We start from the raw sequence: 20804 nt of genomic DNA, 5'->3' as shown, positions 1-20804 counted from the left end.
CCATCTGCCTGTACATGGTCTGTTCCCCACCTGTTCATATGTCTGTTTAAATGCCTCTTAAATGTTGCTATGATGTCTCTATCTTCCTGCTTGCCCGACAGCATATCCGGGCACTTGCAACTGTCGTGTTTAAGAAATCTGCCTTGTACATCGCCTGTAAACATTCCCTCTCTAAGCTTAAGCCTATACCCTCTACGATTTGACATTTCCATCCAAAGAAAAAAACCCTGAATACCCTTTACCTATGTCTCATCATTTTATTACTTTTATCATTAAGTTTTAAACCTGTCTTTCCTGATTTCAAATCCCATCTTTGCCCCACCTTCCCTTTTAGACCACCCTATCACTAATCCTCACTAGGCATAGCTCCTTTTATCTTGAGCTATCATGTTCCTTCAATTCCACACTCTACACCCAAGACTACCCAGGCTCCAAGATCTGCAATTCAATTTTGATTCTTTAAAATGTATCTTAAAACCTACTTCTAATTGAGCTGCTGATCCACTTATAACATTTCATTGTGGCTGATTGTCAACTTTTCTGTTTCTTCTTGTGAAAAGGAATATGCAGGAAAGAACTACAGATGCTGGTTTAAATCGAAGGTAGACACAAAATGCCGGAGTAACTCAGTGGGACAGGCAGCATCACTGGGTAGAAGGAATGGGTGACATTTCGGGTGAAGCCCCTTATTCAGCCTGAAGAAGGGTCTCGCCCCGAAACGTCACCCATTCATTCTTTCCAGAGATGCTGTCTGTCCTGCTGACATATTCCAGCATTTTGTGCCTACCTTAAGATTTCACGTTACACTTGAAAAATAAAAAAAGTTACGAGATTAAGGATAACCGGTAATAGAGGTTATTACTCATTGGATAGTACCTTTGAAGAAAATGTGCTAAGATGTCAATGAACTAAATAATTCTATGATAGACACAATTCAAAGGTAGACACAAAATGCTGGAGTAACCCAGTGGGACAGGCAGCATCTCTGGAGATAAGGAATGGGTGACATTTCGGGTCGAGACCCTTCTTCAGACTGAAGAAGGATCTCGTCCCGAAACGTTGGGTCGACGAAGAGAATGTGCAAAGATGTCAATTAACTAAACAATTCTATGATTTCATAACTGTAGACTTTGTTCCAACATGCAATTTACAGACATCGGTTTAGTCTGAAAAGCTGGTTTGCTGTAGAATGTGTCTAGCTTGTCAGTGTATTTCGATTATGGTTGTGCATCATTATGCATTGTTAATAAGCAAGATCAGGATCCAGGGGAAGCTGAGGATCAAGATATTGTTAACACTTCTTTATTGCTATTTTAATTCTATGTTATTTAAAAAAATAATCTTAGTTATGAGCTCTTTGCCTGCCTTGTAGTCATCATAGCTGGTTTCGTAAGTGGGCATCATAGCACATTATAATTTAAAACCCTTGCAAAGTTTATGTAATTCCTGCAAATTCCTGTACATATGTATGTATTAAAATGCTGGGCACTAATATACTAACATGATCGTCCCAATTCTTTTCCCAGTGACTCAATAAGGAGTTTAAAGAGAGTTAGGGTTGGCAAACTGGCCTTCCCAGTGAGGCCCACATCTGAAAAATGAATTGACAAGAAGCATTTTATTCAGTTGAAAATTTGAAAAGTTAATTTCTTGTATGAGTTAAATAGATTTATTGTCTATTTCACTTAAAGTAGAAGAGAATACATTTTGGTAACATCTAGAATTCAACAATATAGCACCCATGTTTTACTAGCTATAGATAACTTAATAAATAACTGTTTCATGCTTATCAAAATGCAGTAAAACATTCAATTGGAGCAAAATGGAAAAATGTTCACTACGTTGAGATATTGTGTTTGTATTATTCTGGTATCAGTGCCACACTGAATACAATTGAATACGTACCATTTAACCCGGTTTTATTTGTGCAGTTTTCTAATTAACGGTATTGTTAGAAAAACAATTCTTTATAGCTTGTGTGTTGGAAAGGGAATGGAATTTTGAAATCCAGGAAGCTTATGATACTGATTACTGTCATTCATATGATCTGACTGTTATTGTTGTTTTACAAGCAGAGAAAAAAACAGAATAAACGGAGTCTAACTGATGCATGTGAAGTGACTACCTCAGCTTCTCATCTTGAGAGTGAACACACGGACACTGAAACAACACAACACAGTAAAATTGATAATAAAACCACTGATTATTCTGCTGACACTGAAGATATGGCCAATTTTCAAAAGTCGACCAGTAGAATTGATAATCTAGAAGATGCTGTAGGTGATGACCATTCCCCCAAGTCAACGGACAAGAATCAAATGCCAGACAGTCACAGTTCAGTCAAAGAAGAGCCAAATTCAGGCTTGGAATCATCCAAAAGTGGCATTATACCCAGTGAGAACGAAGATCAAGGTGCTAGAGCTACTGTAGAGAAGCCAGCGCCTCACCCACAGATGAAAAAGTCAACCGATTCAAAGGAGGGTATAATTTTAACACTGGAAAAACAAAAGGAGAACAATGGTAATGTTGAATCAGCAAAGGAAGTTCATGGAGGCAAATCAGAAGCTGCAAAAGATAATGCTGGAAGTGACCTTGAGTGTACAGGAGCCAGCAAAGAAAAGATTTGCAATCAACAGAACACAAAGAAGGAAGAGAGCATTCCACTTACTAAGGTTAATAACACTGTTTTCATAAATAAAATGTTTTTTTTAATTAAAATAGTATTTTGTGAAAAAATTCAATTTTATATATAAATAAAAATGGCCTGAAACTATTGTAAGCAGCTCGATTAAATAGAAAAAAAAATTGAACTGAACAATATTCTACAAAGTATTAAATTTTCAGCTGGCCTAATGTCTCAACAGGGAAAATAAATTATTTAAAAATTTTTTTTAAATAATATAAACTAAAATATGTAGAAAGACATATTGGGTAATGATTCTCAGCAGCTTATTTAATGGGTGAGGACTTTCGCCAAATCCAATCTTGTAATTATCTAATAACCACACAGTTCATATAAATAGGGCAAATTGCAGAAAACATCTGCCCCATCAAGGTTAAATATAGGCAAGAGGATACATTTGAGTAAGGGAGAAGGAGAGGAGATATGGAGAGGAATCTCCTTCCCCCAGAGAGTGGTAAGTATCTGGAATGCAATTAATGAGAAGCTGGATTGCTGACAGCATTTAAGAAATGTCGAAATGAGCAATTGAATTGCCTAGGAGTATATGGACCAGGTAGTGGGTAATGGGATTATTACTGAAGGGTGCCCATTAGTTGGGATGAATGTGTTAAGCTGAATGGCCTACTGCCATGCTTTATGATTCTATGACTCTACTACCTTTGGGGTCCTGCTTTCTAATTTGAATTTATATTGCATTTTGTCAGTCATGTTATTCATACTGACATGTACCATAACCATCACGGTTCATCTTCTCCCTTCCAAAATACCATCAAGCCACATTGAGACATCCTTGATTCTAGCAACAGTGATGCAATATATGACCCTGAAATCTTGCTAGTGGCCTCAGAAACTTTTGGCTTCTCCCCTTATACTTGAATCCCTAATTGCTTGAGCTCTTCAATTTTTTTTAATCCTCTCCTGTGCAATGGAACCTGTCATGAACTTAGCTGTGACAGCTTTCCCAAGAGATTTTCTGTCCAATATTGTCTGTATTGAGAGGGATTTGTTCACAGAAGATCGCTACACTGCTCTCCTATGTCTCCTACTCTGCCTGTTGGTTACTCAGCTTTTTGTCTGCACAATCCTTACATACAGTGTGACCAGCTCACTAAACATGCTGTTCACAATGTTCACAATGTCGTCAACATCAGAGATGCTGTGTAGCAAATTTATCAGGAGCTCCAATAGCACAATGTGTTTAGTCAATGGGTGGAGCTGGATAAATGCTCACCATTTAGGGAATACTTTTTATTCTTTTTGCAGCTGCCCATTTGTCTCATTTATCCATGCTAATCTATTTGCTACAGTTTTGCTCATTCTAATTGATTTTTTTATTGTAATGATTCACTATGCAGCTTTCACTGCTGCATATCCTGTGTCATTGACAAAATCGGATATTGTTCTTACCAACAAAATCTTTGTTATTTGTTAAAATGCTAGATATCAGATATTCCTCTTATTGCACTAGGCCAAATTCTTTGGTAGACCATTAAATTATCCTCAATTCTATAAGCTCACTTTTTGCCAAGTCTTATGAAGGTACTTTATAAAGTCACAAAGAGAAGTACAAAAGCAAATGGTATATATGCAAATTGAGCATTTCTGGGATTCCAGTGTATGGTAATTTCTATTTAAGAATCTTCTAACAAAGCCATTGTTTTCTCATGTATAATCATGTGTAACTGTAAATGTGTTCAATTATGCTTGGAATGCAATGATTCTGCTGCATCAGTAATTGCTTTAGAAACCTAACTGAGGAAGGCAAGACCCAAGTGGAAGAATCACAGACTAAAGTCCAGATAGGCTGACTGAAGAACGGTCTTGACCCGAAACATCACCCATTCCTTTTCACCAGAGGTGCTACCTGTTCCCGAGTTACTCCAGCTTTTTGTGTCTGACTTCAACCTAAGTGGAAGATGTTGTTTGTTTGAGGTGGGGTTTGATCTTATTACTTTGTTAGATGATGTCCATGATATTATTGCAAGTTGGTCCGCCTTGGACAAAGCACAGAAACATTAGAGAACTTGAACTGAAAATGTAAGACTACTGATCCCGATATAAATATGTAAGTTTAAAAACATCAGACAAATGAAGACATTTCAGAAGTCACTTATGCTGTCTTTGGTGCCCTCTAGGGTGAAGATTCAGGTGCTGATAATAAAAAGAAACGGCTTCAGCAGAGTGAGAAAAAAAGACAGGAGCAGGAATGCAAGACCGTGGAAGAAAAACATATTGATAAACCATCGGAAAGTCCAAAGCAGGAAAGTAACCAGGAATTGTCAATGACAACAATAAGCAATAGTGCTGCTGCAGATAAAACATCATTAACCAGGAAGGAAAAAAAACAGCAAAAAAAGCATTCAAAGGAAACTACTTCTGGCTTAAGGTGCGAAAAGAATGATTGAGTTAATAGGTAGATTACTATTTTTAATGCAAAACTTTAGATGATTTTTTGCTGGATTTTAGCTGAGCAAACTTCCTGTCCTTCATCTCACATCTTGTTATTCTGAATTTTGTTTCGGTGGATAAAATTTCGGGTTTATCAATATGATTACCTGCTTTGGCAAGCAGGAGGTATTTGAGGCACTTTTTTTCTTCTAATTTTTTCCCTTCTGGATTTTTGCCTTTTAGATTATTTTCTGCAATGCTTGCCTATACTTCTTAATGTTGCATTTTATTTATTAGGTCTTACTTTGTTGTTGGTTGCAACCTATTAGTTGTTTTTGTTTAATTTAACATGTCTTCTTACTTTCATGGCCTCTTGCATTTACAATTCATCCACTTTCTCTTTGCTAGTTGTTATAATGATCAACCATGCTTACATTTATCCTTAGCCTGTTTCTTGTGTAACTGCCGTTGTCCTCTTTCGCAAATAATTTGAAATAATGGCGACTCCCCGCTTTCCATATTCCATAGAATTCTAATCTAACTTGTCCTCACCACTTTGAAAGCCTGCTATAAATGTGACAGTTGAGTTCAGATAGTTTTATTTTATAACATTCATAGGGACAGATTGCAAATGTGAGTAGAGAAACCAAGTCAATGTTTCGGGTCAGAGACCTTGACTAAAGTTCTGATGAAGAATCTCCAACCTGAAACGTTGACTCTCTTCCCACTGATATGGCCTGACCCTCTGAATACTTTTTGCATTTACTGTTCTTGTTTTATATTTCCAGCTTCTGCAGTAATCATAGTTTCAGATGTAATATCAATTATCATATGTATTTTTAAAACCACTAATAAATGGGGACAAGTTGTCCAAAGGGTAATAGCACTAATATGAATTATCAAATATTTTTTGACTTATCAAGCATTATTATGATTTTGTTTGTAATAAACATTGTTTTTAATCTGCAGTTACACAAATTTAAAACCTGAAGAAACAGTTTCCATTTACTTCCATGCAATACTGTCAAAGGATTTTAAATTCAATCCATTTAAAGATAAAGTAGTTATAAGATCAGGAAGTCTTGCTGATAACTGGGCCACAAACGTTTTGGAAATGAATGTCACTAAGTAAGTTTTCATTTGATTAAGAGTTTTAATTGTTTAAGTCCTTTTCTGGCAGGGTTTTATTTTTGTTTGAAATGTTTTTGAATTTAAGAATAATGAAGAGTATGTTTGCATATTTAGGCTTGTATCACTTAATCGACTGGAAGGAATTGCGTTGATCATCAGGGCCGGCCTTAAGCCGATTGGGCCAATTGGGCCCCGCGCCAGATCGGCTCAGATAGATAGATCTACCCCGGGTGGAGGGGGGAGAGAGAGTGGAGGGGGAAGAGAGGGTTAGATGGGGAGAGAGGGTGTGAGAGGGAATGGAGTAGGGGGAGAGGGGGTCGTTCCGGGGCAGCGCTCCCGCCTCTCCAGTTGCCGTGCTTCACGCACACAGCTCCGGCTCACCCCTCTCCTCGGGAAGATGCGGTGAACAATACAGGGAGGGCCAGGCCCTGATTGAGCAATGTTTACAAACCTTGGCCTCAGCTCACACCCGTCCGCCCGGACCCCGGCATCCGCTCCTGCCATTGGCCCTCTCCCTCCCTTCTCCTCCCCTTCTATCCCTTCCTTGCCTTCTTCCCTCCCTCCCTTCTCTCCTTCCCTCCCCCCTCCTTATCTCTCTTTTCCCTTCTCTCCTTCCCCCCTCTCTTCTTTCTCTCCCTCCTCTCTCTCTTTTCTCTTCTCTCCTTTCCTCCCTCCCTTCTTTCTCTCCTTCCACCCTTCTTTCTCTACTTTCCTCACTCCCTTCTCTCCTTCCTCCCTTCTCTCCCTCCCTCCATTCTCTCCTTCACACACACACGCACGCACGCACAAGCGTGCGTGTACGGGGTGGAAGCCCAAAGGGTAGGATGGGGCCGAAGCCCAAAAGTTAATGCCTGGACTGGTTTTTTGTCAATATGTACTTTTCAGAGGTGATCTACACATTTTGTTTGTTACTTATAGGTTTACATGTATGCAATTTTATATTAAAATGTACCTTAGATCTGTTTGGTCCATTAACTCGCAGGCACTTTTTAAGCATATATTTTGATTACTTTCCATTCTACCATCGATATATAAAGTCTATAATAGATTTTATTTGTATTTCTATGATTATACAGGCCTTGGCTGGAAACCTGGGGCTTACCAAAATTGTTTCCAATTGGGCCCCGCACCTCCTAAGGCCGGCCCCGTTGATCATGATTGTGCTAGTTTCTGATCTCTCCATGTCTTGGGCACCTTCAACACACATAAATAGAAGTTTGAGACGCTGGCTCATGGATTGCAGAAAGCAATTCGATAAAAAGTTTAAACAGTTCTTAAATTGCAAGCAAATAAATAAAAATATCAGTATAAAGTGAGATAAGTAAATCATTTCACTCATTTTACCCCCAGAATCAGTGACTCCTTCAGTTGAATGGGGATTCAGTTCTTATCAGTTTTTGCCCTCAGCCTGTCAATGCATCATGGTTGAACTCAATGATGAATTCAGCTCATCATAAACTTGTTCATTTGACCAACTCTGGATGTTAGTCAGCTCCACCATGACCCCAATTCTCAGATGACATCTTATTGAATGTCTTCCTCATTGACTCACTCATTGACCTTCCAGTTGCACACATTGCAAGTATAGTTGTCTGGGGTCACTGCTCTGTAAGCTTGCACGTCATCTGTACTGCCATCTTAACCTAAGACATTGTGCATATTTAATTAAATTTTAATTTGTGTAGTTTATTTAAAAAAAACTAATATATTAATTTGTTGTTAATTATAGTTTCTCGTGCGCAATGCTCTTTTAGCTTGGAGAACAGAAAGATAACTTTTTAACAAGTCATTCATCTGTGATGCCAGTGCGTCTGTGAATTACCATATTTCCTGGCAATGACGACGCACCGCCAATTTAAGTTGCTAAATTTTGAAAAAAGGATGGCGGGAGAGGTTCAAGGGTTTGGTTTAGTCCAAGGGTCGGCATCATCGCCTGCGTGCCCCAGGACTGGCTTCAGTTCCCAGATCCCTCGCGTCACTGGGGCTGGCATCAGTTCCCAGATCCCTCGCAATTCTGAGACTAGCTGCACTTCCCAAGTCGCCTGCGGGCCCCAGGTCTAGCTGCAGTTCCCAGGTGGCCTGCCCCGGGACTAGTAGATAGAGAGCAAGCCTGGGATGGTGCAGCCAGCCGTCCGCCCAGTAGCTACCCGCCAACCACCACCTCCACCATCTGCGCCTGTGTCGAAGGACACCGCCGCTGGCTGGCAGGCAGGCCGGCAGAAGGATGTCCGGTTCCGGCGGCTGCTCGCAGCTGCAGTTCCATGGTCGCCTGGCCTGGGGCTAGGGGGAGAGAGAGAGGGAGGGGGGGAGAGTGAGAAGTGGAGGTGGAGAGAGAGAGGGGGGGAGAGATTGAGTGTATGTCGGCATTGCTTACTGTTTTCATTTGTACTTTATTTTCAAAAAATTAGATTTATTATGTTTGAATTATTTGATTATTTTGGGTCAATTTGTAAAAATTTTACTTCACTTCAACAGGGATTTAGGAGAACATGGATACTTCATTGAAGGGTGCCATTCTGTTCATAAAGACAAGATTCAAAAACAACATCCATATAAATATGTAGTTATAAGGGACAATATAAACGAGTACGAATTTATTTATAAGTCTGACTCGCCAAAAGATTGTATCACAAATCGCTGCTTAGTTATAAACCAACATTTGCTTTATGAAAGAGGTAAGAAGGTCCATACAATTAGTTTCTTACCATTGGTTCTAAAACCAGTCTCTTTTTCAAAATGATACTAATTTACTATCCTCCGCACTATGCAAAATAATTTTATAAAACTGTCTTTTGTTCTCAAATTTGGCAAATCTTTTGGCCCTCTTGGTCCTGTTTCATATTTTGTGATCAATCTATCTTGACTTAAATTGCATATGGCTTTCTTGTACAATATATGTTTTAAATAGACAACATTGTTTATTTTACTCATTATGGTTTTGAATGTATTTTAAGAAAGATAGCAGATTATTATAAGCATCCTGTGGATCCCCAGTGCTTCAGATATGTGAAGAGAAAAAGATTAGTTAAAACAAATGTAGGTCCCTTGCAGTCAGAAACAGGTGAATTGATCATGGGGAACAAGGACATGGCAGACCAATTGAATAACTACTTTGGTTCTGTCTTCACTAAGGAAGACATAAATAATCTGCCGGAAATAGCAGGGGACTGGGGGTCAAATGAGATGGAGGAACTGAGTGAAATCCAGGTTAGCCGGGAAGTGGTATTAGGTAAATTGAATGGATTAAAGGCCGATAAATCCCCAGGGCCAGATAGGCTGCATCCTAGAGTACTTAAGGAAGTAGCCCCAGAAATAGTGGATGCATTAGTGATAATTTTTCAAAACTCTTTAGATTCTGGAGTAGTTCCTGAGGATTGGAGGGTAGCTAATGTAACCCCACTTTTTAAAAAGGGAGGGAGAGAGAAAACGGGGAATTACAGACCAGTTAGTCTAACGTCGGTAGTGGGGAAACTGCTAGAATCAGTTATTAAAGATGGGATAGCAGCACATTTGGAAAGTGGTGAAATCATTGGACAAAGTCAGCATGGATTTATGAAAGGTAAATCATGTCTGACGAATCTTATAGAATTTTTCGAGGATGTAACTAGTAGAGTAGATAAGGGAGAACCAGTGGATGTGATATCTGGACTTTCAGAAGGCTTTCGACAAGGTCCCACATAAGAGATTAGTATTCAAACTTAAAGCACACGGTATTGGGGGTTCAGTATTGATGTGGATAGAGAACTGGCTGGCAGACAGGAAGCAAAGAGTAGGAGTAAATGCGTCCTTTTCAGAATGGCAGGCAGTGACTACTGGGGAACCGCAAGGCTCAGTGCTGGGACCCCAGCTATTTACGATATATATTAATGATTTGGACGAGGGAATTGAATGCAACATCTCCAAGTTTGCGGATGACACGAAGCTGGGGGGCAGTGTTAGCTGTGAGGAGGATGCTAGGAGGCTGCAAAGTGACTTGGATAGGCTGGGTGCGTGGGCAAATGCATGACAGATGCAGTATAATGTGGATAAATGTGAGGTTATCCACTTTGGTGGCAAAAACAGGAAAGTAGACTATTATCTGAATGGTGGCCAATTAGGAAAGGGGGAGATGCAATGAGACCTGAGTGTCATGGTACACCAGTCATTGAAAGTAGGCATGCAGGTGCAGCAGGCAGTGAAGAAGGCGAATGATATGTTAGCATTCATAGCAAAAGGATTTGAGTATAGGAGCGGGGAGATTCTACTGCAGTTGTACAGGGTATTGGTGAGACCACACCTGGAGTATTGCGTACAGTTTTGGTCTCCTAATCTGAGGAAAGACATTCTTGCCATAGAGGGAGTACAGAGAAGGTTCACCAGACTGATTCCTGGGATGTCAGGACTTTCATATGAAGAAAGACTGGATAGTCTCGGTTTGTACTCGCTAGAATTTAGAAGATTGAGGGGGGATCTTATACAAACTTACAAAATTCTTAAGGGGTTGGACAGGCCAGATGCAGGAAGATTGTTTCCGATGTTGGGGAAGTCCAGAACAAGGGGTCACAGTTTAAGGATAAGGGGGAAATCTTTTAGGACCGAGATGAGGAAAACATTTTTCACACAGAGAGTGGTGAATCTTTGGAATTCCCTGCCACAGAAGGTAGTTGAGGCCAGTTCATTGGCTATATTTAAGAGGGAGTTAAATGTGGCCCTTGTGGCTAAAGGGATCAGGGGATATGGAGAGAAGGCAGGTACAAGATACTGAGTTTGATGATCAGCCATGATCATATTGAATGGCGGTGCAGGCTCGAAGGGCCGAATGGCCTACTCCTGCACCTATTTTCTATGTTTCTATGTTTCATTATGTATATCAGAGGTATTAGTCAGACTTGGTTCTTTTGCCTTTAGTTTAAAAAAAATCACTCCTAGAAACCGAGTACAGTGTTTGAACAGATTTTTCTGTCATGAACTCTGATCAAACAATTGGCAGGAAACTTGAATTCTATCTAAGACACTCTCCCGCAAGACCTTTCATAATTTGTGAAATATTTTTCAGTTCCTGATATATTGTTATTGTTGTTTATCATCTATATCAATGATTTGGATGAGAATGTACAAGGCAAGGTTGTTACGTTTGCAGATGACAATAAAAATAGTGATATAATAGACATTGAAGAAGATCATCAAGAATTACAGCGGGATCCTGATCAGCTGCGTAAGTGAGGTGAGGAATGGAAAATGAAGTTAAATTCGAAAAAGTGCAACGTGTTGTATTTTCGGAAGTCAAACTGCAGTAAGACTTTAAAAGTGAACGGTAGGAACCTGTAGAGGTTTGAAGAACAGAGGGACCTAGGAGACAAGTACATAGATCCCTGAATGTAGTGTCACTCGTAAATGGAGTATTGAAAGGAGGCTTTTGGCACACTGGCATTCATCATTCAGTATAGAAATTGGGATGCTATGTTGCAGTTGTACAAGACTGTGCATTTGGGCCAAAGGGTCTGTCTCTGTGTTGTATGATTCTATACCCTGGCATACATCATCAATTATATTCATATGTTATAGGAACTGAATAAGGCCATTCGGCCTGTGTTTTTAGCATAAACAAAATCATGAACTCATTTGCAAACTACATTCTTAACTTTGTATTCTTTTGGCAAAGCAATATATTTTCTAATTATTGCTTTCCCGTAATAGTACGTGGCATTCCAGATGCATTTTACACAGCAACATTAATATGTCTACAGTGTTGCTTATGTGTAATAAGCTTGCATTTTCACAAACCTCACATTTGACAGGCAGGCAGCTTAGATTTATCTGAAATGAATCAGACTTCTTTCCTGATCAACAGGCTGTATGAATAGTTTGTTAAACATAATTGATTCTTTATATTTGCATACATTCATTAGCATAAATGTTGTTAGGGTGAGGAGAGTTTAAGCAGTTTATTTCCGAGTGAAAGATATTGCTTGGGGAATATACTTCCCTGGTCAGAATAGGGCAAACCCACTGAATAATTTAAAAGAAGAGTAGATAAACATGGGCTGAGCAGAAAGCATGCATTTTTGATAACCGTCTAGATTTATTAATTTCTAACTGAATTCCTTTATATATCACAAGAGTGGCATCAGTACGATGATATTATCTGTGCACCACATGATAAAAGTTGGACCGAAAAATTTCTTAGTATCATCAGAAGTGGAAAAAATGATATAAAAAGAGGAAAACAACTAGCAGGTGAAATCATGATGGATTCGATATTTGAAATTCTTACAACTTGGAATGAAAAGAATTTGAAGAATTTCCTGCGACAGCTACAGCAATTCAATGAAGTATATAAAAATCCTATGGTTTTTGAAGGAAGGCCAGTTACTTGGTTTTCTCTTTCCTTTGGGATGAAAGACGTAAGTCAGATTATCATTAGTTGGAATGACATACTTTGTTTATATTATTATCCCTGTCTCATATCTTTTTAATTCTTTTGCTAAATAAGAGGAATTAAGGTACAAGCCAAGGGAGTGGGAATATGTCTTTGATATGGAAAATCAGCCATGTTTGTATTGAATGAGTGAATCGGGTCAAATGGCCGACCGTCCTAAATTCATTGCTTGCTGTCCTGCAGTCCTTTGTGTCACACAGCCATATTCTGGACTGCTTCCATTCATCAATCTTTAATCTGATGTTTGAGAAGCACATACCTTGGCAATTCTGGCCTTTTTAATATAAGAAATAAATGTACTTACTATCCTGGACTCTGCGTTTGGGTTGCCCATTTTTGATTTATATTCCCCAATGATACTGCTACCACTTGCATTGTAACTTCCCACAGAACATAAATCACTGATTATGTCACCAATGCTTAAACAAGGAGTCTCAACCTGGTGCAACTAAATCCCAGGACATAACTGGGAATATGTTCCCATGCAATCAAAATCCATGACTAGGCAAAATCTGGCAGGCGTTTGTTCTCCCAGTACTGTCAAGTAAAACCTCTACCTCTCGCATACAATATTATGACATTTAATTTAAGAATGGTGAAAGATAAAAATTAAAGTAAAGTGCAATGTTATCTTGTTTCAAAATTCTGCAAATAATAATCAGTGCTTTAATAAGAATTCCAGAAAAACTTTAACAATGGATTTGGACTTTATGCATTTCATTTGTTCATACAATGACATTGACACTTGACTCACAACATAGCACCTTAGATAATCTATTTACATCAAATCTCTTCACACCATAATTTTGAAAATATACCTGTTAGGGAATGTCAGACAAGCCGCAGTGGAAGTTGGATAAAGTAGGATTGTAAAAGATACACAAGACATCTCTGGATTGATTGCACAAAATTTAATTTGTGGTGCTATTCCAAGGAAATATGTTTCACTAATAAGATCCTATCCACATCTAACAACATATTTAATGCTTTTTATCCACATGGTCGAGAACTGCATGTGAAAATAAGTTCACAGATTTATGTTTATTATTTAGGTTCAGGTTATTCTGAAAGATGCTTTAAAGAAAATGGCTCGACATCCAAATAATCAAGTTTCAGAAACCAAGACGCATGATGTGCAAAGCCGCCTACGAACTGGTATTCTAATATTGGTCCTGTCTGACCTATATGGTCTTGAATGGTCAAATTATGAACTGGCTGAAGTTTGTGAATTTTTTAGTGTACAATTATTAGCAAATATCACCGTGGAATTCAAGACTCTTAAAGAAAGTTTCTATTTTGAGCAAAGGTAAGAACCATGTAAATACTTCAAAAGTAACAAAATATGTATCTTGCCATTCTACACGTGTATGTTAAAAGTTGATTCTCTTTAATAATTATTTAAAAAACTGGGGTTTTACATTCTGATGTTTTACAGTATTCCAATGTAACAATATGTCAGTGTATGTACACAAAGTCTATCAGGGAAGGGCAATGAATACAAACATACTCCACACCTGGACTATTGTGTTGAGTTTTGGTCTCCTAATTTGAGGAAGGACATTCTTGCTATTGAGGGAGTGCAGCTTATGTTTACAAGGTTAATTCCTGGGATGGCGGGAGTGTCATATGCTGAGAGAATGGAGCGGCTGGGCTTATATACTCTGGAATTCAGGATGAGAGGGAATCTTATTGAAACATATAAGATTATTAAGGGTTTGGACAAGCTAGAGGCAAGAAACGTTCATGATGTTGGGGGAGTCCAGAACCAGGGGCCACAGTTTAAGAATAAGGGGTAAGGTATTTAGAACGGAGGTGAGGAAACACTTTTTCACACAGAGAGTTGTGAGAATGTGGAATTCTCTGCCTCAGGTAGGTGGTGGAGGCCGGTTCTCTGGATACTCAAGAGAGAGCTTGATAGGGCTCTTAAAGATAGTGGGGTCAGGGGATATGGGGAGAAGGCAGGAATGGGTTACTGATTGTGGATGATCAGCCATGATCACATTGAATGGCGGTGCTGGTTTAAAGGCCAAATGGCCTACTCCTGCACCTATTGTCTATTGTCTATAAGAGTATACCTCCATTTAGAGTCGGAGCAGGAAAAAACTGGTACAAAAGCAAAATTGAAGGTTCCTTATCTGAAAGTGGATAACATTTATAACAAATTGTAGAATTAATGATGCAAATTATAGAGACATAATTGAAAAGTGACATAGATCATTTAAATCTACCATGATACTTTTAGAAGAGGTTACTCTGATATTAAATAATTAGATAAAGGGAGTACAGGTGCACAACCTTTTATCCGAAAGCCTTGGGACCAGACACTTGTCGGATTTCGGACATTTTCGGATTTCAGAATGGAAGATTTTTAGCGTAGATTAGGTAGGTAGCGCGGGCGGCTTGCAAAGTCTGGAGCAGCTGCCTCCTCCCCGGAGAATCATTGCATAAATGTTAGTCAGTTAGTTTGGAGGGATTTTATGTGGTGGTGGTGGTGTAGGGGTGAAGGGGGAAACTTTAATTCTTAGTCCCCTACCTACCTGGTCGGCGACTCCCAATCTCGCGGAGCTGGGGGCTCCGTCCGGCCGCGGGCGGCGCCGGTTGTAGCTCCGACCCCGGCAACTCTACCCCTGGCTGCGAGGCGCTCCAAATCCAGCGCGGCCCGCGGCCGGACGTCCCAGCTCCGAGAATGTCGGGAGTCGGCGGCGTCGCAGCGCTGGGATACCAGCGGGGAGCGGGCAATGCCTTACCGGGTCGCCGTGCGGCAAGCTCCGGAGCGCTGTGGCCGCCTTCTTCCAACATTCGCGGAGCGTCGCTGGATTTGGAGCCGCGGAGCTGGGGGCTCCGTCCGGCCGCGGGCGGCGCCGGTTGGAGCTCCGACCCCGGCAACTCTACCCCTGGCTGCGCGGCTCCAAATCCAGCGACGCTCCGCGATGTTGTGTGTCGGCGGCCACAGCGCACCGGAGCTTGCCGCACGGCGACCCGGTAAGGCATTGCCCGCACCCCGCTGGTATCCCAGCGCTGCGACGCCGCCGACTCCCGACATTCGCGGAGCTGGGGCGCCCGGCCGCGGGCCGCGCTGGATTTGGAGCGCTTCGCAGCTAGGGGTAGAGTTGCCGGGGTCGGAGCTACAACCGGCGCCGCCCGCGGCCCCATCGGCCACAGCGCTGCGGAGCTTACTGCACAGCGACCCGGTAAGGCATTGACCGCTCCCCGCCTCTCCGACCAGGTAGGGGACTAAGAATTAAAGTTTACCCCTTCACCCCCCTTCACATAAAAGCCCTCCAAACTAACTGACTAACATTTAAGCAATGATTTACAGACGTTTAAGCGTCTCCCGGTCTCCAGGGAGGAGGCAGCCGCTACAGTAGTACAGACCTGGGTTGACCGTGGGTCGTTTTGGGTCAAGTTTGGCGCCAAACGCGAGCTTTGGTGCGCAGACGACATCTGGAAAAAATGGCCGGTTTTCGGAGCTTTTCGGTTTCTGGAACTCCGGATAAAAGGTTGTGCACCTGTATTGATGAAGTGCCTTGGCTCAGGAAACAAGTAGAATCAATGTCGACGAGTTAAGGAACATAAAGGAGCAGTAAGCATTTGTAGGAGTTGTTTATGGGTCCTGATATAGTAATGGTAATAAGCTGAGTGTAGATGTGAAAATTAGAAATATGTGTATCAAGGATAATACAATGATCATGTATTATAGGTATGTTACAATACTTACCTTCAGCGGTGCTGCAATTCTGCCACTGGCCGTGTGCGTGATTTTGGCGCGTTTGAGGGGGTAGTGGCGGGGTTAAAATGCGTTTTTTTTCCGACCTGGTCCTGGATTATATTTGTTGGAGTGCAAGATGTTGCTAAAGAATCGTTCCGATGGCTGTTCTGTGTGTTTTAAAAAGAATTTGCCCGACAAGTTAATCGTTGGAGTGATTTGGGGGCTATGCGTCAGTGGATAGGGCGGTTATGGGGTACAAGGAGCAAATTAATAATATTAATATAATATCAAAGGGGGTAGTTAGTGTGTGAGTGGTGGTGGTTAGTGTGTGTGGCGCCACATGCCGCCGCCCCCTCCGCAAACGCGCGATGAGGGAACAGACCAAACGGGTGTGCACTTGGTCTAGTATACTTTTAAAACTGTGTGGGTGGGTGTCATTTTGCCTTTGAAACGTATCTCCTTGAAAACCAGACGCAAAAACGCAGATATTTTTACATATTTCGGTAAGGATTTAAATTAACCAAAGATCCTATAGCAGCTTTCCCAGAGGGAGTAATGGCTGCCAGGGCCACCTTCTCATCGCGTGCCCCGCGCGACGATAACGGCCGCTGCCGCCGCCATGTTCTACGATCGGGCGGGGAGACGGAGAGAATTCAGACGCAAGCCGGTGGCCTCTGGCTGTGAGCGAGCTGCTGTGAGCGACGCCTCGAACGAGCGGTTGTGAGCGAGCGACGCATCGAGCAAGCGGCTGTGACCAAAGATCCTATAGCGGAGCGGCTATCCTTGCTATAGGATCTTTGCTGTGGACTATCGGAGCACCTAGGAGCTGATGCTGACTCTGAGGCCGACGGCTGCTGCTCTGGACCTGCATGGCGGGCAGGGAGATCCTGGGGAGGTGAAGAGTGGCGGGATTGAGGGAGAGGAGGGGGTAGAGAGAGAGAGAGAGGGGGAGGGGAATGGGGGGAGGTAAGGAGGGAGGGTGGGGGAATAGGGGAATAGAGGGAGAGGAGCGGGGAGACAGGGAGTAGGGAATAGAGAGAGCAGTTAGCGTGTGCGTGGGGGTAGTTAGTGTGTGTGACGCTGCATGCAGCCCCCCCCACCCCGCAACCGCGTGTTGGGGTGGACAGACCCAGGAGGTCTGCACTTGGTCTAGTCAATATTAGTGATATGGGTTAAGAAATAGAGTATAATATATACGTATGGTTATGATCCAATATCTGATTACAGCATAAAGGTAAATATTTGTCTTTACAGCATAATTTACTTGATAATCTGACTTTTTTTTATATACATATAGGATTCCAACAATACTAAAGCAGATGATGGTTAGATGTATCGACAACAAAATAATAGGATGGGTGCAAGTGATTCCAGTTCTGCATTTATTTGTTTTTTCATCGAATATAGCGAGCCCAGTTTTTTTGGATAATAGTCAGACTGAAGAGCGATGGGCTGGACTTGATGGGCTTCCTTTTATTACTTTTAGGCAAAACATTAATGACACAGTCCAAAGGTAAGGCTTTTTGAAAATTATTGCAATGACAACAGGGCATTGAGATTTTATACAATGCTGTTCAGGGATGGGGGTAGAGGTAGACAAGGTGGTGAAGGTGTATGGCATAGTTTCCTTCATTAGAGGAAGCACTGAGTATAAGGGCTGGGACATCATGTTGCAGATGTACAATATGTTTAGTTTAGTTTAGAGATACAGTGTGGAAACTGGCCCTTCAGCCCACCGGGACCGCGCCGACTAGCGATACCTGCATATTAACACTATCCTACGCACACTAGGTACAATTTTTACATTTACCAAGCTAATTTACCTACCTCTTTGGAGTGTGGGAGGAAACCGAAGATCTCGGAGAAAACCCAGGCATGTCACGGTGAGAACGTACAAACTCCATACAAACTCCGAACGTACAAAAGCGCTGTAAGGCAGCAACTCTACCGCTGCGCCATGATGTCCCAGTGTTGATAAAACCACACCTAATTGTGTGTAGTTCTGGTTGCCACACCATAGGAAGGATGTGATTAAACGAGATTGAGCAGAAAAGATTCACACGAATGTTGCCTGGACTTGGGAGGGCTTGAGTTATCTGGATAAACTGGAACTGTTTTCCCTGTTAAAAAAATATATAAAAAGAGGAAAACAACAAGCAGGTGAAATCATGATGGATTCGATATTTGATATTCTTACAACTTGAAATGAAAGGAATTTGAAGAATTTTCTGCCACAGCTACGGGGGGTTTCCTTATAGTCTTATAGAGCTTTATAAAATTTATTTAGTTATGTACACTGAACATCCCACAAATAAAAGCATGAGGGGCATAGATGGTCACTTTTTTCATCTAAGGTAGGGGAGTAAAAACTGGAGGGTCTTAAGTTTAAGAAGAGAGGGTAAAGGGTTTAAGGGGACATGAGGGACATGTTTTTCACACAGTGGGCGGTGAATATATGAAATGAGCTGCCAGAGGAAGTGGTAGAGGAAGATACAATTGCAATGCTTAAAAGGCATTTGGACAGGTACTGGATAGGAAATGTTTAGGATAGGGCCAAATTCAGCTCAGGGAGGCGTCTGTTGGGCTGAAAGACTATTCTTTGGGAGAACTGGGGATGCGGACTGGACATTGTGCCTTCCCCCACAGTGGTAACCATTGTGGGGGGATGATTTTTGTGTCCAAGATGGCTGTCGGAAGGGAGAGTGTACGCTGGCGCGGTTTAGCTGCTGCTGCTCTCTCTTCACATTGCGTTTTTGATTTTTTTTTGTCTTTGGATCGAATTCTGTCTTTAATTTGTGTATTGGTGATGTCTTATTCATTTATTTTACTTATTATATGCTTTTTACTCTTGTTAAATTCTGTAAGGTGTCCTTGAGACTTTTGAAAGGCACCCATAAATAAAATGTATTATTATTATTATTATTCTGCGCAATATAACTGTGTATTTCTTTGAACATATGAGATCTTTGTCTGGTGCTAAATTGTGTTCTGTTGTGACAGTCATATCCCTATTTAAAAATAGGGGATATAAGAAATATTCAGACTTTTTCTCAGATTTTTTTTCATATTTTAATTATTCCGTATTCAAGATGCTTTGGGATTTGTGGGCTGTTCACTGTACATAACTCAATACATTGCAATTAATTTATGAATTATTTTCTTCAGGGAGCTACTTGAACTCATGAGCAAAAGTAAGCATTTAATGGAAGTAGATCGACTTTTAGCTCGTTCTTGGTTTACCTTATTGCCATCAAAAGCTTTGCCAGATTACTTGAAGATGGTTACACCTAATCTGCTCGATGTACTGCAAGGAATCATTCAGAGATTGAAGACTAGATCCATTTCCATGGAGGTTTGTGTTTGGAAAAAAAGTCATATTGCTTAATCAGGATAAGCCAAATAAAATGAATTTAAATCCACACTCCTGCAGGTAGTGACAAATTATTGGACTCGGTGGTCTCCCTCTAAAACATGCTATTCAATTCCTTCAAATTCAGATTCCTTTAATTAATAGGATGCCGATCAAGTGATCCTATGTCAGAGCCTGGTGTACGTATTCTGCTTAAATGATAATTTAGTCTCATATTACAAACATTTGTATCTTCAAGTAAACTCAATGCACAGGCTATGACTTTTGATCTTTGGCCGCTCCTCATTTGGCTTATTGTTGTTTCTTAATAATAAGTCAAATGAGTTACTTGCCAAAGGTCAGAAGATAGCATGTGCAACAAGTTTCCCTGCAGAGTATACAAATGCTTGTAATACGACCCTAAATTATTTACAGTGTGCTCAGAATCAGGATCAATTGATCAGTGTCGGAAACACTGTTTTCTGACAAAGGTTGATATTCTATTAACATTGTGAGGCTTTGCTGCATACAAATTGCTTTCTGCTTTTTTTCTTACATGTGAACTGCAACTGCTGTTCAAAACACATTCAAAATGAATGATTAGTACATACGTCAGAGGTTATGGGAAGAAGGCAGGATAATAGGGTTAGGAGGAAGAGATGGGTCAAATGGCCTAATTCTACTCCTATTCCTTATGACCATATAAAAACGCTGGACACATTCTGCAAGTCAATCCATTGAACAATGTCAATGTTTTTATATTTATTTATTATTTTTTTTCTCAAATAATTGTACTTTTATGAATTTTCTTAATATTGTAATTATTAACTTGGTTAATCTATTTATTTGCATGTCACTGGATTACCACAGAGTTTGAATCGTGTTTTGAAACTTGCAGAAGAAACTGTGTGCAGTCAGCAGAACAGGTACACAAATTGTAATATCAGTACATATTTCTGATCTGTTGTTAATCCAGATTGTTAGTGTCTGTATGAATTTTTAACTTTGATGTAAATGGACGTATAAACATTAGGTGCATATTCTAATTGGGAATCTACCTGTGGATATTTGATTTCTTGTGGATATTTTGATGCCCATCAAAATAAAGAATTGGTTTAGCAACCAA

General features: G+C 40.8%; 1 protein-coding gene across 2 annotated transcripts in view; it reads left to right on the top strand.

The window, feature by feature from the left end:
• The window catches only part of rnf213a (ring finger protein 213a), a 134508-nt gene that overhangs the window by 8265 nt on the left and 105439 nt on the right, over positions 1-20804 (top strand). The window contains exons 3-11 of one of the 2 annotated variants that reach the window (XM_055653841.1): positions 2076-2672; positions 4819-5069; positions 6041-6199; positions 8678-8877; positions 12302-12585; positions 13673-13926; positions 17627-17842; positions 19495-19681; positions 20549-20604. In XM_055653841.1, the coding sequence (XP_055509816.1) occupies positions 2076-2672; positions 4819-5069; positions 6041-6199; positions 8678-8877; positions 12302-12585; positions 13673-13926; positions 17627-17842; positions 19495-19681; positions 20549-20604 (2204 nt within the window). Of the gene's footprint in view, positions 1-2072; positions 2673-4818; positions 5070-6040; positions 6200-8677; positions 8878-12301; positions 12586-13672; positions 13927-17626; positions 17843-19494; positions 19682-20548; positions 20605-20804 lie in introns of both variants that reach the window. The other variant, XM_055653840.1, reaches the window with a different exon arrangement.

This window comes from Leucoraja erinacea, chromosome 23 (genome assembly GCF_028641065.1).
Source record: "Leucoraja erinacea ecotype New England chromosome 23, Leri_hhj_1, whole genome shotgun sequence".
Lineage (NCBI taxonomy): Eukaryota > Metazoa > Chordata > Chondrichthyes > Rajiformes > Rajidae > Leucoraja > Leucoraja erinaceus.
Note: the sequence above shows the minus strand (reverse complement) of the source record. Positions and strands in the feature narration are given on the sequence as shown.